At 46.7% G+C, this 14,564-nt stretch overlaps 1 protein-coding gene across 11 annotated transcripts in view; it reads right to left on the bottom strand.

The window, feature by feature from the left end:
- The window catches only part of ppargc1a (peroxisome proliferator-activated receptor gamma, coactivator 1 alpha), a 305,150-nt gene that overhangs the window by 15,027 nt on the left and 275,559 nt on the right, over positions 1-14,564 (bottom strand). For 5 of the 11 annotated variants that reach the window (XM_049567891.1, XM_049567890.1, XM_049567888.1 and 2 more), the window contains exons 3-6: positions 4,797-4,991; positions 3,662-3,787; positions 1,127-2,495; positions 138-183 (exon numbers count right to left, since the gene is read on the bottom strand). In XM_049567891.1, coding sequence (XP_049423848.1) covers positions 138-183; positions 1,127-2,495; positions 3,662-3,787; positions 4,797-4,991 — 1,736 coding nt within the window. The remainder of the gene's footprint in view (positions 1-137; positions 184-1,126; positions 2,496-3,661; positions 3,788-4,796; positions 4,992-14,564) is intronic. The other 6 variants (XM_049567889.1, XM_049567893.1, XM_049567897.1 and 3 more) reach the window with 3 other exon arrangements.

A 14,564-nucleotide genomic window follows, 5' to 3' on the forward strand; every position in this document is an offset into this window, starting at 1 on the left:
CTAAGAAATGGAAATGAGTCACAAAAATGCCTCAACTTGGATTCTAGTCTGTTATCTTTGGCTCTCTTTGTATTTTTCTCTGTGGTTTGTTGTTGCGTCTTTGCCTAGAATAATGTGGAAAAACTTCTCACACTTACTTTGGAGACTCTGGGGTCAAAGGAAGTGGCAAGGTGGTTGGTTTGGCTGCAGAACACAAAGGAGCATGGGTAATTATTGACCTAGGTATAACACTCATTGGCAGAAGAGAACAGGTCCACATTCTGCAACAATTAATCTCAAATTGGCTCATTAAATGCAATTACTACTACGAAAAAAAACAAAACAAAAAACACCCATACCTGGTTAGAAAGCCTTTCTATGGACACTAGTATAAAAACCATATATTTTTAGATTGACCCCGTTTTTACAATTAATTGTCTTAAAGATAGACTGTCCACTCTGTGAGGCAGGATGAAGTGATGGTACGGATTTCACAGGTGTCTAGACACAGACATACCCCGCTCAAGACAACAAACAGATCGAAAATGGAATAAAGACATAAAGAGACGATGCCACAAACAAGACACATGACAGTGGGTGAGCCCCTCTCTGGACAAAAAATAAAGTCATAATCGCATGCACCAACAGCAGAGGAGGGGAAAAAAAGAAGGAAGAAAGGAGAGTCAAGGAAGCTTGTGCAGTTGCCCGAGGCTCTGGCCGACCTGTGCTCCAGCTAAGGGAACGTGGCTTTAGTACAGTAGCATGACGCTAAAGAGCAGCACCCGGGCTCTGAGTCTAAATGTACATATTCAGCACACTCAGCTCAATCAGCCAAAGATGGTTCAAGGGTCGACTTTATGAATACAAGACGTACAGTAGCAAGACAAGGCTCGCCCCTTTTCCCACCCCCTCCTTTCAAAAAACAAAAAAATCTCACTCTATTTAAATTTTAAAAAATGCCTCCGGGACTAGCAAAAAGCATTGGCTAGCAGGCGGTTTGTTGTCATTGTTTATGCCCTCAGAATGACTGTTAGATTCGAATTAGAATAGGGGTTAGTTGTGAAGTCAAACTGGGAAGTGGTTAGAGCAGGAGAGGGAGAAGAGAGAGCAGAGATAAGGCCAGTGGGGGGGATGCAGTCATGATTACCTAACAATGGGAGGCCCTGGTCGTCGGGGTGCTCGCTGAGTGCCTGCCTGTGTGGGTGCCCTTGCCCTTGTATGATGCAGGGAGGGGCGGGCTCTGCAATTCTAGTATCTGGGAAGAGTGGGCCCTGTGAGAGCACCGCTGTGGGGCTGCCCGTGACATGGTCATCATCATCATCATCATCAACACCATCATCATCATCATCATCATCATCATGGTCAACATCCTCCCCATAGACCCCCTGGTTTAGCCACCCAAGGTCTAGTCCAAAGCCCATGTCTAGCCCTGAATCTGGCTGGTTAACCCAGCTCTCTAGGTCTAAGGCGAGAGGTGACAACAGGGACCCTGCGTCAGGCTCTTCAAGCTGACTTGCTCCCCGGATTCTACAATCAGTAGTCCCTCCCAACTCTTCCTCATCCACCTTTGAGGGAGCCTGTGCTGGGCTCTCAGACCTCCTACCTGCTGATTTGCTCTGAGTGCTGGGTAAGGGGGTGATCTTAGGTGGGAGTAGATGGGCTCGATACTGAGCGGGCCTCTGTTTGGAGGTGAGCAGCTGACTAAGTAAGGGGTGCCCCGGCTTCTCATCTCTTTTCCTAATAGTCACTGTGATGTGCCTATGTGGTGCATGGCCGGCACCACTACTGTTTCTACGGCCTTGCCTGCCAAAGCCCTCACTAGCCTGAGTGGCGCCCGCAGCCTCTCGGCAATGCTCACAGCTGTGACTCACCTCTCGGGGAGGGAGGGAATAAGAATGCATATACCTAATAAACCTAGCGGCGGCCAGGCGGCCCACATCGCCTGGCGGCCTTCCTTCTTCACTGGGCGGCCCGTGCTCCAGTTTGGGGCGGGCATGGCCGCAGGTGGAGGTTCTGTGGCCGACAGGGATAGAAGCACCCTCCGACTCCTCAACCCCGTCATCGTGAGTGCAACGCTGCCACTTCCCAGCCCCAACACCAGCCACACTACACTCGCCTGCAGCCCGGCTCTCACCTCGCTGGTGATGCTGCTGCGGCGGCTGCTGCTGCTGCTGATGTTGTTGTTGTTGTTGTTGTTGTTGTTGCTGAGATGGCACAGATGACTTCTTCTTGGAGGTGGTGGAAGAAGAGGAAGAGGAGGTGGAGGAGAGGGAGGAGAACGAGGAGGTGGATGACGAGGATGGCGAAGAGGAAGAGGAGGAGGCACCAAGACCCAGGCCACTCTTGTCCCTGCTACTGGCACCCCCCCAGGCGCTCTTGGCTTCACTGGCTTTGGTGTGGAGCAGGATGTCATCAGTGGCTGTTAGGTATTTCAGCAGCTCTGTGCAAGGTCGCCTCACCGGGCGGTTCTGTTGGCTGGAGCCCCCTCTTGCTTTGCCATTCCAGGGGCTCGCCGTCTGTGCAACACAATAAGACAGAGAGAGAGAGAGGGGGAAAGTAAATTTGTTTGCTTAAATAAAAAGTTTTGCTCACTCTTGTTAGTACAGTGCAGTTGATCCAGTTGCGAGAAATGTTAAGTGCTTTATTTGGCACAAAAATAAAAGTTGAGATGGAGCCAGAGAGAGGGACTCAGACAGCCTGAGCGCAGTGGTTGCCCAACTGTCTGGGAGGCGATGTTGGGAGTGCGGTCCGCCCATCATCTTAATTGCGTGGCCCTGCGAGCACCACCGCGCCACTCTGTACGCGCACCATGTCCTCCGGGAGTCCTCATTCGCTGTGCTCCAGAAATGGATGACTCAAAGGCACAGTATGAAAATAGACTATGTGAGGAAGGTTGACGCACTGCATGTGCAAACATAGTACGGGCAACACACACAAATCTATGTCTGTGTTGTGTTTACCACACAATCTGATCACATACAAGTGCTTTTTACATTTAGAGGATTTCAAACACTAGGGAGAGCATAAAACCAGTAGACATTTTTTCCCCAAACAAGAGCAAATGATCAAGTGCTGTAAGCTGTAGATGACACAGAACATACAATATGTCACGTTCTGACTTGAAATGCAAACAGATTACTGAAATCACATACTTTATTTATTCACATTCGTAAACCTATGATAGTTACACTGACTAAAATTAATCTTAATCAACTCCGCCCCGTTAGAAAAAAATCCTTTTGAGAGCCGTCTAATGAGAACATCAAGTCTGATATTTTGATCTTGTCGTCTCAAGGCATCAATCTCTCCCGCAAGAGTGCCTGTCGCTGTTTTTTTTTTCTCCTTTTTTTCAACAGGCACCATACCAAGGCGGATAAGTGGTGGAGCTAATGAGACAACGGTGCCGATGCCTCGCCTGGAAAGCCCAACAGCAATCAGCCTGTTTTCATTACGAGATGGCCCCCTGGGATGGCAGACTAGAGCAGTAGTCTAACATCTTCTAAAGGCGGCCACCAAAACAAGAAAGTGTGAGAGGGAGAGAGAAAAAGAGCAAGAAACCAGACAGAGCAAGAACAGAGTGAGAGAGATAAACAAACACTAACAGAAAATGTGTGTACAGGAGTGAAATAGCAGCAAGGCAGTGTGCGTATTTGTGTGTGAGTGTGTTTGTGTGTGTCCCTACCTTGACGACGGCAGGTGGTGGTCTGATCCGGTGGTTGCTGCTGGCTGCATGGTTCTGTGCCTTGCCACCTGTGTATTGATTATAGCTGAGCTGGGAGTTTGCGGGTGCCAGAAGGAGCTTCATCAGCTGCGAATGGACCCAAACAGAACAAGAGAAAGTGGTGAAGGAGGGGGAACTGAGCGTGGGTTGTGCAAATTACCATTTTCTTTCAATTAGATAGCCTTGTGCTTTGTAAGCATACAAACAAAAGAGACCAATACTGCAGTTAGAAAAGATAAAAATCACTGACATATTTAAAAGATGAGAGATTTTTTAAGCAGTTTCTAGCATGTGGCAGAGCAAGTCAAGTTTTTTTTCCTTCCTGTGCAGGTGTTTTTGTGTACACAAAGCCATGCTTCTCTAATGTGATTGAATAAACACATTCAGGCATGTGGCTAAAGGTCATTTGGAAGGGACCGGCATGAAATAAAATGGACTATAACTGAACATAACATAACATTTTAGGTCAGAGCCTTTAAGCTAGAGAAAAGCCCAGATGGTATGGTTATGTGTGAAAATAAGAGCGCAAAGGTAAGCTGACTTCTCATCTGGAGACCTGACTTTGTGCCAAAAAAGATGGCTTGGGCACGGGAGGATTAGTCTAGACCCACTGAGAGTCGACGAGATGAGATGGATTTCTTCCCCCCCCTTACTTTCATTATGTGCCGGCTTGATTTCAGGGCCTGTGGCACTGTGTCAACCAAAGTTGGCCCCACCACAGTGTTCATATCATTGAATTGGCGCCACAATAGCACTGTTATGTAATTAGCACTGAGCAGCAAACACACTGATCCATTCCATTTACTTCCTCCCTGCATCTGCATCTGTGCACGCTCTCACTGCACATACAGTGACTACACTGTGGCAAATGTGGCAAAGTGTGAATTGGGCGTTGCCAAATACAGAAGTCTAGCAGACAAATGGCCACTTTTGCTGCCCAGTCTTGTTGAAGAGTCTTATCTAGTGTCTGCCATATACTGGCACAAAAGCAACAGTGTGCACAGGGTTGGAGGTCATGTCTCAGGAATAACATATGCTGTGACCCTGAAGTGGCGCTGATGGGGGAATCTCGAGAAGGATAAGCTGGTGGTCCTACCAGGGAAGGCTCCTCAGGCTCTGGGGTGCGCGGTGAGCCGTCAGGGGAGGAGGGACAGCTCCGGTCACTGGCATTGGTCACGTCCCCATCTGCCAGGGCCTCAAACGAAGGCAATCCGTCCTCATCCACCGGGATGCTGTCCAGGGTCTCTGTAAGCACTGCCAGCAAGTTGGCCTCATTTTCTTCATCTATCTTCTTGGGGGAGGAGGGAAAGGGGGAAGACGGAGACAGAAAAATAAGAGAGACAAGAAAAATAGGACATTTTAGTCAGGAGAAGTTGCATCTCTTTTTTTTTTATCTTCCAGGGAAGTAAAGGTGGTGGGTGGTTGCATGCAGGCTTTCATTGTTAATAGAGTGGGAAGATTTTTTCTCTTTTTTTTTTGCAAGCAGCATAGCTGGCTCTATTTTGGCAGCCTTTTTAAAAACAAAATTCTTTCCCTGTGCAAGTGAGTCAAGCCTGTCACTCATATTTTAAGCACGCAGCTTACTGGACCAAAATAATATCTCCCCCAAGAAACCCATTACCAGGGCTGACAAGTGGCAAGTATCTAGGGGAGACAGGAATGGGTCGGGGTGCGCTGCGGTATGGAGGGGTTTGTTGGGGTAAGGGAAACAATGAGCGGAAGTTGACTCTCCTCTCTCTTCCCCCGCAGAATTGAGAGACGATCGGCTTGCCGACAAGATGTTTGCAAGCAATCCTCAGATAAGACGAATTACCACCCGCTAATGCGAAATAAATGTGATATATTTAAAATGTTGGCATGACAGCTGATGTTCACAATGGGCGGGAAGTTTGCATCAACATTTCATGAAAAATAAAGCTTGTTCTTGCCACTCAGCTCCTCTTTGATGTACCAGAGGAGCTGTGTGCTTGCTGCAGCTGGCTGTTTAACGGCAGAGATTATAACTGTGTGTGAGAAAAAAGAGACAGAGATGAATATATGGAGATGGATAGCAAGAGTGAGGGAGATGTGAGTTGCCAACTATTGACATCAGGGGTTCGCTGGGGATAATAACTATGCATGTATGTGGAGGAAAACAACAAGAATAGAGAGAATAGATATTAGGAGTGAGAGGGATGCAGCTCCTGCTTGTGTGTGTGTGCGCACGACTGTGCCTTTGTGCAGTGACAAGTGACAACAGGAACTGTAAGTTCCAGGGCCATAAAAGCCCAGGGGACTTTAAGACAGCGGAAAGATAAACAGCGTCGTCACCTCGGGATGTTCTGTGGCCAGCCCAACAAGAACAAATCCCTTTATGCACAGGGCAGGATTATCATCGCTCGGCGACGGCGTGTGGCCATCATTATGCCAAGGGGGCCACAAACCTCTCAGATACCAGCACTATACCTCAGAAGACTCAGATCCCCACATGCACAAAATTTACCCACCCACTTGTTTCTGTCTACCCCACTGATTTCAAATAATTACACGCCCACCATGGATGGCACTTTTGGAGCTGGTTTGGATTTACCAATGAGATAGCAGTCATTTTAATGCCACCCCCCCCTTCCAATTTTCATTTATAGATGACACAGATATCATAGACGTTCAGTTAGCTAGCTAACAGTGAGGAAAACGTTAATCTGATGTTCATTGAGTAGATTTTCTCCTAACAACATGAGCACTCAGTCATTATTAAAAAATGATAAAGGGGACATATTTCACAGAGATAACACGACGTAGACTGGGGGCCATGCCGCATTGGCAAGCAAATGCCTTGCAGGAAATTGCTCTGTATGAGGTGGCATGCTGTTTAATTACTTGCAAGGAGCTTCAAATCCACTGTGCTGGAACCCTATGCCACTGAAATGTTCCCCATTTTGCAGCATCCCAAGTTATTACCTGAGCACTAAGCGGGTAGGTATTAACTGCTGATAAAGCCGGAGCCTTTTCTTAGCCCAAACATACATCCTCGCATGAGAAACTGAAAGTAGGATCATTTTAGATTATCACAAATGAGTCTTTAATGAGCCAGCCATCTGTTTGGGTCCAACCTAACCAACTATCCAGGCAATGCAGTGTTTGGGTAGGGCTTTATTCACCTCTCAAGAGTCGGCTCAAATCTAAACATTCTGTAGAAATTACAGTGTGTGCCACAGTGTGACACTAGTTACATTTAAAGTTGAGAGGGTTGTGCAAGCTTCATTATGTCATGGTTTGGAGAGGATTGGGGAATTTCTGAGGCTGTGGCAGGCTCAAATGTAGCGATTTCAATCCTGTTTCAAAAAACCTCCACCAATTGGCAAGCTCCCACAGGCACACTGTATCCCCGAAGATAACCCAGAAGGGACTCTCATATTCTGAAAGAGACACTTGTAAAACCCTGAGTCGTGACGATCATGCTGCAGCCGCTGCTGCGGCTCTAGTGGAGGCACTCATAGGCCAAGTGGGGATTTGAGAAACTGGGGTAAAGAGCAAACCTCAGTGATCGTTTCTACCCTGGAGAGAGCATGATCTAATACCCCTGTCCAGGAGGGCGAGCTTTTCCATGCCAGCATAACGACCACACCTTGCAGAGTTTCTGCACCAAAGTCAATCTACGACCAATGACTCACCTGCCCCTTGTATATTTATAAACAAAACCTCTGTGTGGGTGGACTTCAGGAGCTATGGCACCCAAAGGGGGTAACGCTGGGATAACCTAGCAACCTGCTGACGGCCATGTCCACTTATATTGATTACTACAGCAGCTGCTGAGAGGAAAAGGGGGCACGAAGAACAAAGAGAGGAGAGAAAAATTGTCTCGGTGGGAGCACTTTCTCGTCCATCCCGCTTAATGGACCTCACCGAATTAAAGAGATCTTAACAATCCTGGGCTAATTGTGGGATCACAATATATTAACCCCGCTCCAATTCTAAAGGGTGCCATTTTGTGGCTGTTTTATTCCAAATGCTTCAATTAGCCATAAAACATGCTGGCAAGTGCTGGCAGAGCTCCTCTCCCCCCCTCCTTCACCCCAGCTTCCCCACGTCGGAGAAAAGAAAGCCAACTCCAGTTGTTCATTATTAGGTGAGGCCCTTTTGTTATCAGGCAGGCTGTCTTTGAGGTTGTCCTTGCCTTTAACTCTTTTATTGAGTTCCACAGCACAGCATTGTGTTCCAGGAGATACTATTCACACAGCTGATAACGGAAGGTGAAGGTGCTGCTTTAAACAAACACCAACTTCTGAACACTGGGGCAAATAGCCAAATTAAATCTGCTAATTGCTTCTTGAGGATTCCAAGCTCCTGAGCAAATTTGCCAGGGATCAAATTTTAACAAGCTTTTCGGGGCAATGCATCATTTACACGTTAAAAGGAACCAAATGTGTTGTGAAAGTGCCAGAATGATAGACCCCGATCACTGAATAACATCAAGATGAAGTTTCAACAGACTAAACAGCCCCGCCGTTATCTTCAAATGAGAGGCAGAACATGTGACAGACACTCCGGATGTGGGGAGATAAAATATCTCCCATTAAATGGGTCATCTGGTATTTAAAATACTGTTTATTCTCACTGTCTCCTTTTGCTCACTTGTTCCTTCTCTCCTTCCACAGATAGAGGAGTAGCATCCAGTTAGTTCAGACAGAAAACATTCTTAATAAATTGTCCCCTAAATTGCGTGGCGGGGTTAAATCTGTGCCTTGACAATTTAATTGCGTTGCTTCATCTCAATCTTTTATTTTTTTTCCCTCCGCTCCCTGCTCTGTCAGATTTCAAAAACATTCCCTTGGATGAGGTTAAGCGACTAGCCAGACCTTCTAATCATGGCACAATCAGAAATTGTGGGGGGTATATGTGCGTATGGCGAGCGGGGGGGAGTGGTGGTGGTATCAAGTCGTCACATCTTGACTCTGCCAAGAAAAGCAGCCTCGGATTTGATAAACAAATAATGTCATTCTGTGTTATTACCCCCGGCCCCCAGATTTCAGAGGAAATAAATCAACGTCAGCCTTGCCGTTAAGGCGTTAGTCAGGCCTGACACGTCGGCCGGTCACACAGGCACAACATATGGCAGCGGAGAAGGAGGGGAGGAAGGAGAGGCAGGGAGGGTAAGGTACGGCACGATGCACGGCGGAGAGACAAATCATGGCAGCCGCCAGAGACGTCTGGTCATTTAGCATGAGCTTACTGAGATGGAGAGAGGGTGATTATGGCCTATACGGAGCGATGAAGCCATACATAACACTGTTAAGTCCCTGTGTGTGTCGGTGTCTGTGTGTGTGAGGCAGTGGTGAAACAGTGTGACGATGTTCCAAATCATAAAACTAAGTGTTAAACCTCCATTGTGGTCAGGGCCGTGATTGGCTCAGTAATACGTAGCAGCGAACTGACGGCTCCTGTTGTTTTCCAAGTGACTGCAGAGTCAATAGAGCATCTTGTTATTTTGAAACAATTTCCCAGGCAAATGATACTATGGACTAGATATCGGCGGCCTACATGTTCTGGACACAGGCCCCTCTGTCTCTCCTCTATTATCACCACACTGAGTTCAGTATATATTCTGGCTTATCGTGACGGTTTGTGGTACAAATTGCTAAATCTTGCACCCTCTAAATGCAGACAAGATTGTCCAGCCCAAGCACCAGGCAGCTGATTTTAGGATTCTCCATCCTACTTAGCTATAATGCCACAACTGGTCTTGCGATAATCCCTCCGCCCTGGCAAGAATCCACTATTTCTCTGCCTCTGTTGAAACAAAAATGGCAGCTCCCTGAATGAAGAAGGAGCGCTGCTGCCGAAGCTGACTGTTTACATGCCAGATGTCTGTCTTGGTTTGGAAGGCTACGTGAGTTATACATCAGTGCAGAAACAGTTCGACCCATCAATGAGGACCAGGGTGTGTGTGTGTGTGCGTGCAGAGCTGATGCATCTCCTGGGAACCATTTGAGACTGTTAGAGCACTATCAGATGAGCTGATGGGGGAAAGAGAGAGGGAAAGAGAAAGTGAGAAGAGGAGATATCTCTGTGTGTGTGAGAGAGCGAGCCAAAGAGAGAAAGAGAACTGTTGTTACACATCCTGACACAGGCCAGATCCGATTGAGACACCTACCCAAGGGATGTTAGCAGCGCTGTTCTTTCTAGTTCTCTGTGGAAAAAAAATATATCTTTGACCGGTAACCTTGCTGCTGCTGCTGCTGCTGCTGTTGCTAAAACTAACAACCTGAACTCTGTCACACGTCTGCCGAGATCAGATGAGGCTGTCACACGCCTTCAGACACACCAGGCCCCGTCTAACTTTGGGTCAAAAATAATTTAGTTGTGCACCTTTTCCACAACCAGAAAGATCTGCAGTGGACCCCAGCGGTCAAACAGCTGGATAGACAACGTGTGAAACATCCTCCTTGTATTTCAATCCAAACACGGCATAAAATGCATGCACACTTGTGCTCTCACACAGCTATCCAAACAACCGATAGGATCACAAGGGGCTTCGGTGTGTCCTGGTGGAGCCTCCCCATCTACAGCCCTGCCCCAAGCTGCTGTTGTTTTCCTTCTACAGCCGTCCAACAGATGGTCCAAGCAAGCGTTTGCTAACACCACAGAATCACACACCATCATAATGATTGGACACTCACTCTTTTGTTTTGGCAGCGACTTTCCAATCGGCCTGGCATGAGGAAACCCTGATTGCTGTGATTGCTCTGACTCTGACTCGCTTTGACGGTCACAGCAGGAGGGGGAGAAAAACTGAGATTTGGAACCGCGAATAAGGAATATTCAGCTAGATGCTGAGATGGGATGAAGAATGGTGCTTCCCTCTGCTTTTTTCGCCTAATGGCATGCAAATAGCTATTTGCTTAAGTCGGCAGCTCTGAATGTGCACCACTAAGCAAGGGGGCCTTTGAACATACTGTTACACTGTTGATAATGTGCCGGAGGAACACAGGGAGGGGGGACAGAGCGAGTGCAGGGGGGAGGCAGGAAAAAAAGGAGCACAGAGGCTGTTTCCAATGTCCATCTTGCTAAATGGACAATGCCACATTTCCTGGCTGGACTGTAAGTCTGCCATCAGCAGTCAAGCGTAGCTGTCCATAAAACAATTACACACACACACACACACACACACACACACAGACACAGAAGGCTGGTCACTTTGGTTTTGACATTTACATAGATTTGCGAGGGGAGCAGAACAGACCAGAACTTCTTGTTTTTCGCACCGAGGACTCAGTGTTATTATCCACTGCTGACACCACCTTTACACTCCACCCCACTCACATGCACACACATGCGCACACCTGCACACAAATGCAGCTCCTGACCTTTCAGGCCCTGCCAAGCCCGTCGAGGGTTTGCGGCGTTTCATTTGTCACAGTAATGTCTTCCTCGGAAAGATGCCAGCGCAAAGGAGAGCCGGGGTACAGTGGACAAGATATAGTGGTCTACGGCGTTTCAAACAAAAGCTGCGTTTCCTGTGTCATTGTCCTATTGTACATCTTTGCGTGCATGTGTTTGCGCATATGACAGGGGGACGCAATATCACAAATTTATGGTAATTGAAATGGCAGAATCTTTTGGGGGAAATGCAGTCAATTTGATTCTGCGGCAAAAAAGGTCACCCTATTCAATTTGCACTCAATGCCATATGTGGTGCGACAGGGAAACGCCTGAAAGCAAACGATCTTATCAAGGCCTCACAGGCTTCACCACTTACCCACTGCATAAAAGCTATTTGCTGATTACTAAATAAACGCATTATCTTTTACCTTGACTTCTGTGTGCGTGAGCGAGTGCCTTTTCGCTCCTGGATCCAGGTAGGAGGCTGCCACTGCAGTGTGTATGCCTCTTATCCCTGAGTGACTTTGTGAGCATGTTATCTGAGCAGGTTCTTTTTTTTTCTCACACACTTTCAAGTGCCATATGTGTATGGGCTGCACGTGTGGTAGCAGTGGTCAAACACGGAGGACTTCACAAGCCGTTGCATGTAGTGTGAGTGGTAACGATGTGGGGATGCACCTATCTCTACAAGTAAAGAAATGAAAACACATCAAAGAAATCGTGCACTTAAATCGATACAATCCCAAGTCATTGACGTAAGGCAGGGGTACTATGAGAAATGATTGGAGGGGGGCATGAAAGCTCTCAGAGTCTCTCTTTGTAGCATCAACATGGAATGTATTTCATCTTAATCTAGGATCTATTCTCTGTGGAATACTGATCATGTTGCCTTTAGTTTGGATAGGCTCGCCTTTCACTGCTTACATTTAGCCGAGCGCGGCTGCCACACCTGCACACACTACTCGACTGCGAAACGTCTGCCAAATGCAGAATGATCAATGGTCACTGACCACTTGATGACAAGCGTCCAACACTCGAAATCCCTTCCCAATCTGCCCATCAAGTTATTATACAACACAGCCCACAGCCATATGAAAAGAGGTTTGGCTGGCCACAGTATAGCCTGAAAATGGTCTTCTGGAAAGAGCTGATTAACAAGCAGACAATTTTAGAGCTGTTGACTTCCTGAGGTCAACAGCACTGTCATGGTGGATAAATGCAGCAGATTTATCCCGGATACACCACTTCACAATTTCACAATACACATATTTCACAACACCTGATAAAAAACATGCTTGCTATGGCTGTGCTTGTGCCAAATATTCATGTTTATAGCAAATACTTGATACTCTACAAGTACTTGCAAGAGTCAATTAGCCCTAGGGATAAACCCCAATCTTTTCTGAGCCCCAACCCATGTCCATACCCATCTATAACATCCATTTTCTTGAGATGGACTTTTCCACTAGTCCTTCCGAACACCAAATAATATATTCATGTACGTTTTTGTTTTACAAAAAGCGCAGTGGAAGGCGTGTTTTATATCTGCAGTGACCAAACGTCTGCAAAAGCTTCTGCCTTCAGTTTAGGCTCAGGAGCTACTGATTGGGCAGCAAGTGAGTCATCCAAGCATCCAGTCACTCATGCATCAGCAGAGCCTCGGAGAGCCTCTTGAACTATTTGAGGCCTGTGCAGACTTAAATGCTTCAGGGGGGAAATAAGCTGGAGCTATAAGCATGCAGTGCACATCATAAAGCTTAGTTAGAATGGGGAGGGTTTTTTTCTGCATGGGCGACAAAGCTCTTAAAAATAGACTCTCAACCAGGGAAACTAGTCCTCCACATGTACAGTACAAGACTGCAGCCAAGGATGTATTAAAATCAGATTGCCTGAATTATAACACAAACTGTACTCGTACTGGCTGAATGCTTTTCCCTGACGATAATCCAAGAGCAACATCATAACTCTGCTCTCTCAACTTGACTGTGCTGGACTAACATGGTATCTGCTATGGCACAAGGCTAATCAGAGCTAATTGGACGAGCAAGTTCACACCGGCTGATCTTGTTTTTGCTGACCTATAGCTGTTTAACTTCTCACCTTGCTGCAGTCATGTGCAGGTGTGCTCAATGACATCACTGCTGGATGAGGCTACAGCTCCAGCAGCGCTCACCTCTGACCGCACTTAAAGAGGCAGTCCGTGCCAATGTCAGAAATACATATTCTTCCACTTACCTGTGGTGCAATTCATCACTTTGGATTATTCTGGGCATGAGCTGCCGAGTGTTGGAGGTATCGGCCGTTGAGATGTCTGTTGTCACTTGAATATAATGGAACTAGATGGCACTTGTGGTGCTCAAAATGCCAAAAAAAATACATTTGAAAAACTCAACAGCAATGTCTCTTTCCAGAAATCATGACCCAGTTACTCAAGATAATCCACAGACCTTGTTGTGAGCAGTTTCATGTCGGGACTATTTTCTTTCTACCGAACTACACCTGCCGACCTGGGCAGAAGGAAGCAAGCATTTACTCATGGATGCTCATGACAGAGCGAGGTGTGAACATTCATGTCATCATCCTCAGCTGAAGTGTGAGCTAGCAGTAGATGCACGCTTCCGTCTGTGCGGTGATACGGTTGGCGAATGTAGTTTGGTAGGAAGGAAATAGTTCCTACATGTAAATGCCCACAACAAGGTGTGTGGATTATCTTAAGCAACTGGGTCATGATTTTTCAAATGTATTTTTTGGCGCTTTGAGTGCCATCTTGTGCTATTTCATTCAAGAGAAGGCGGACATTTCTACAGTTAATATCTCCAACACTCTGCAACTCACGACCAAACAATCTTGATTGATGAATAGCTCTACAGGTATGAGGAAAATGATGTATTGTGAACTGTCCCTTTAACTGCCAAAAGTCGAAGATGCCGCACCTCTGACCAGAAAGAGCAGTGTAACACCTCTTTTCAGTCTGGTATCACTCATTGGTCACTCTTTAATGCCTGCCAGTTCATCCCATAACTTCATTATTTGTATTTTTTAATTAACTGCTAACAGACCACCATTTGTCCTCTAAATTATTAATTATTGTTCAGAATCAACAAAGTTCTTTGGAAGCTTTGACACAAACACACAGAAATTGACAGAATATGGCAAACTACCAGAGCAGAAGGGCTGGCGGAGGCTCCTGCCACTGCTGGGCATGTTGGCACGGAGTACATACACAAACACACACATACACACACCTGGGATCGATTGGCCTTTCCTGGAGAGGGGAAGCAGCGTATCGCCCAAGACTGATAGCGCTTCACCATGAATCACAGCACTCACTGATTGAAGGCCCCTCTCCATCCGCTTCCCTCTCTCTCTGTCGAGGTTTCCCCTTTTCGTCTGTTCTTGGTGCTGTTTTCTCACTACCGGCTATCACTTTCACTCTGTCCTTTGCACCCTTCTCCCTGTCACTCTTTGATCAGTTCATTTCATCTCTATGCAAACACCATCT

Source organism: Epinephelus fuscoguttatus, linkage group LG23, assembly GCF_011397635.1.
Source record: "Epinephelus fuscoguttatus linkage group LG23, E.fuscoguttatus.final_Chr_v1".
In the NCBI taxonomy this organism is placed as follows: Eukaryota; Metazoa; Chordata; class Actinopteri; order Perciformes; family Serranidae; genus Epinephelus; species Epinephelus fuscoguttatus.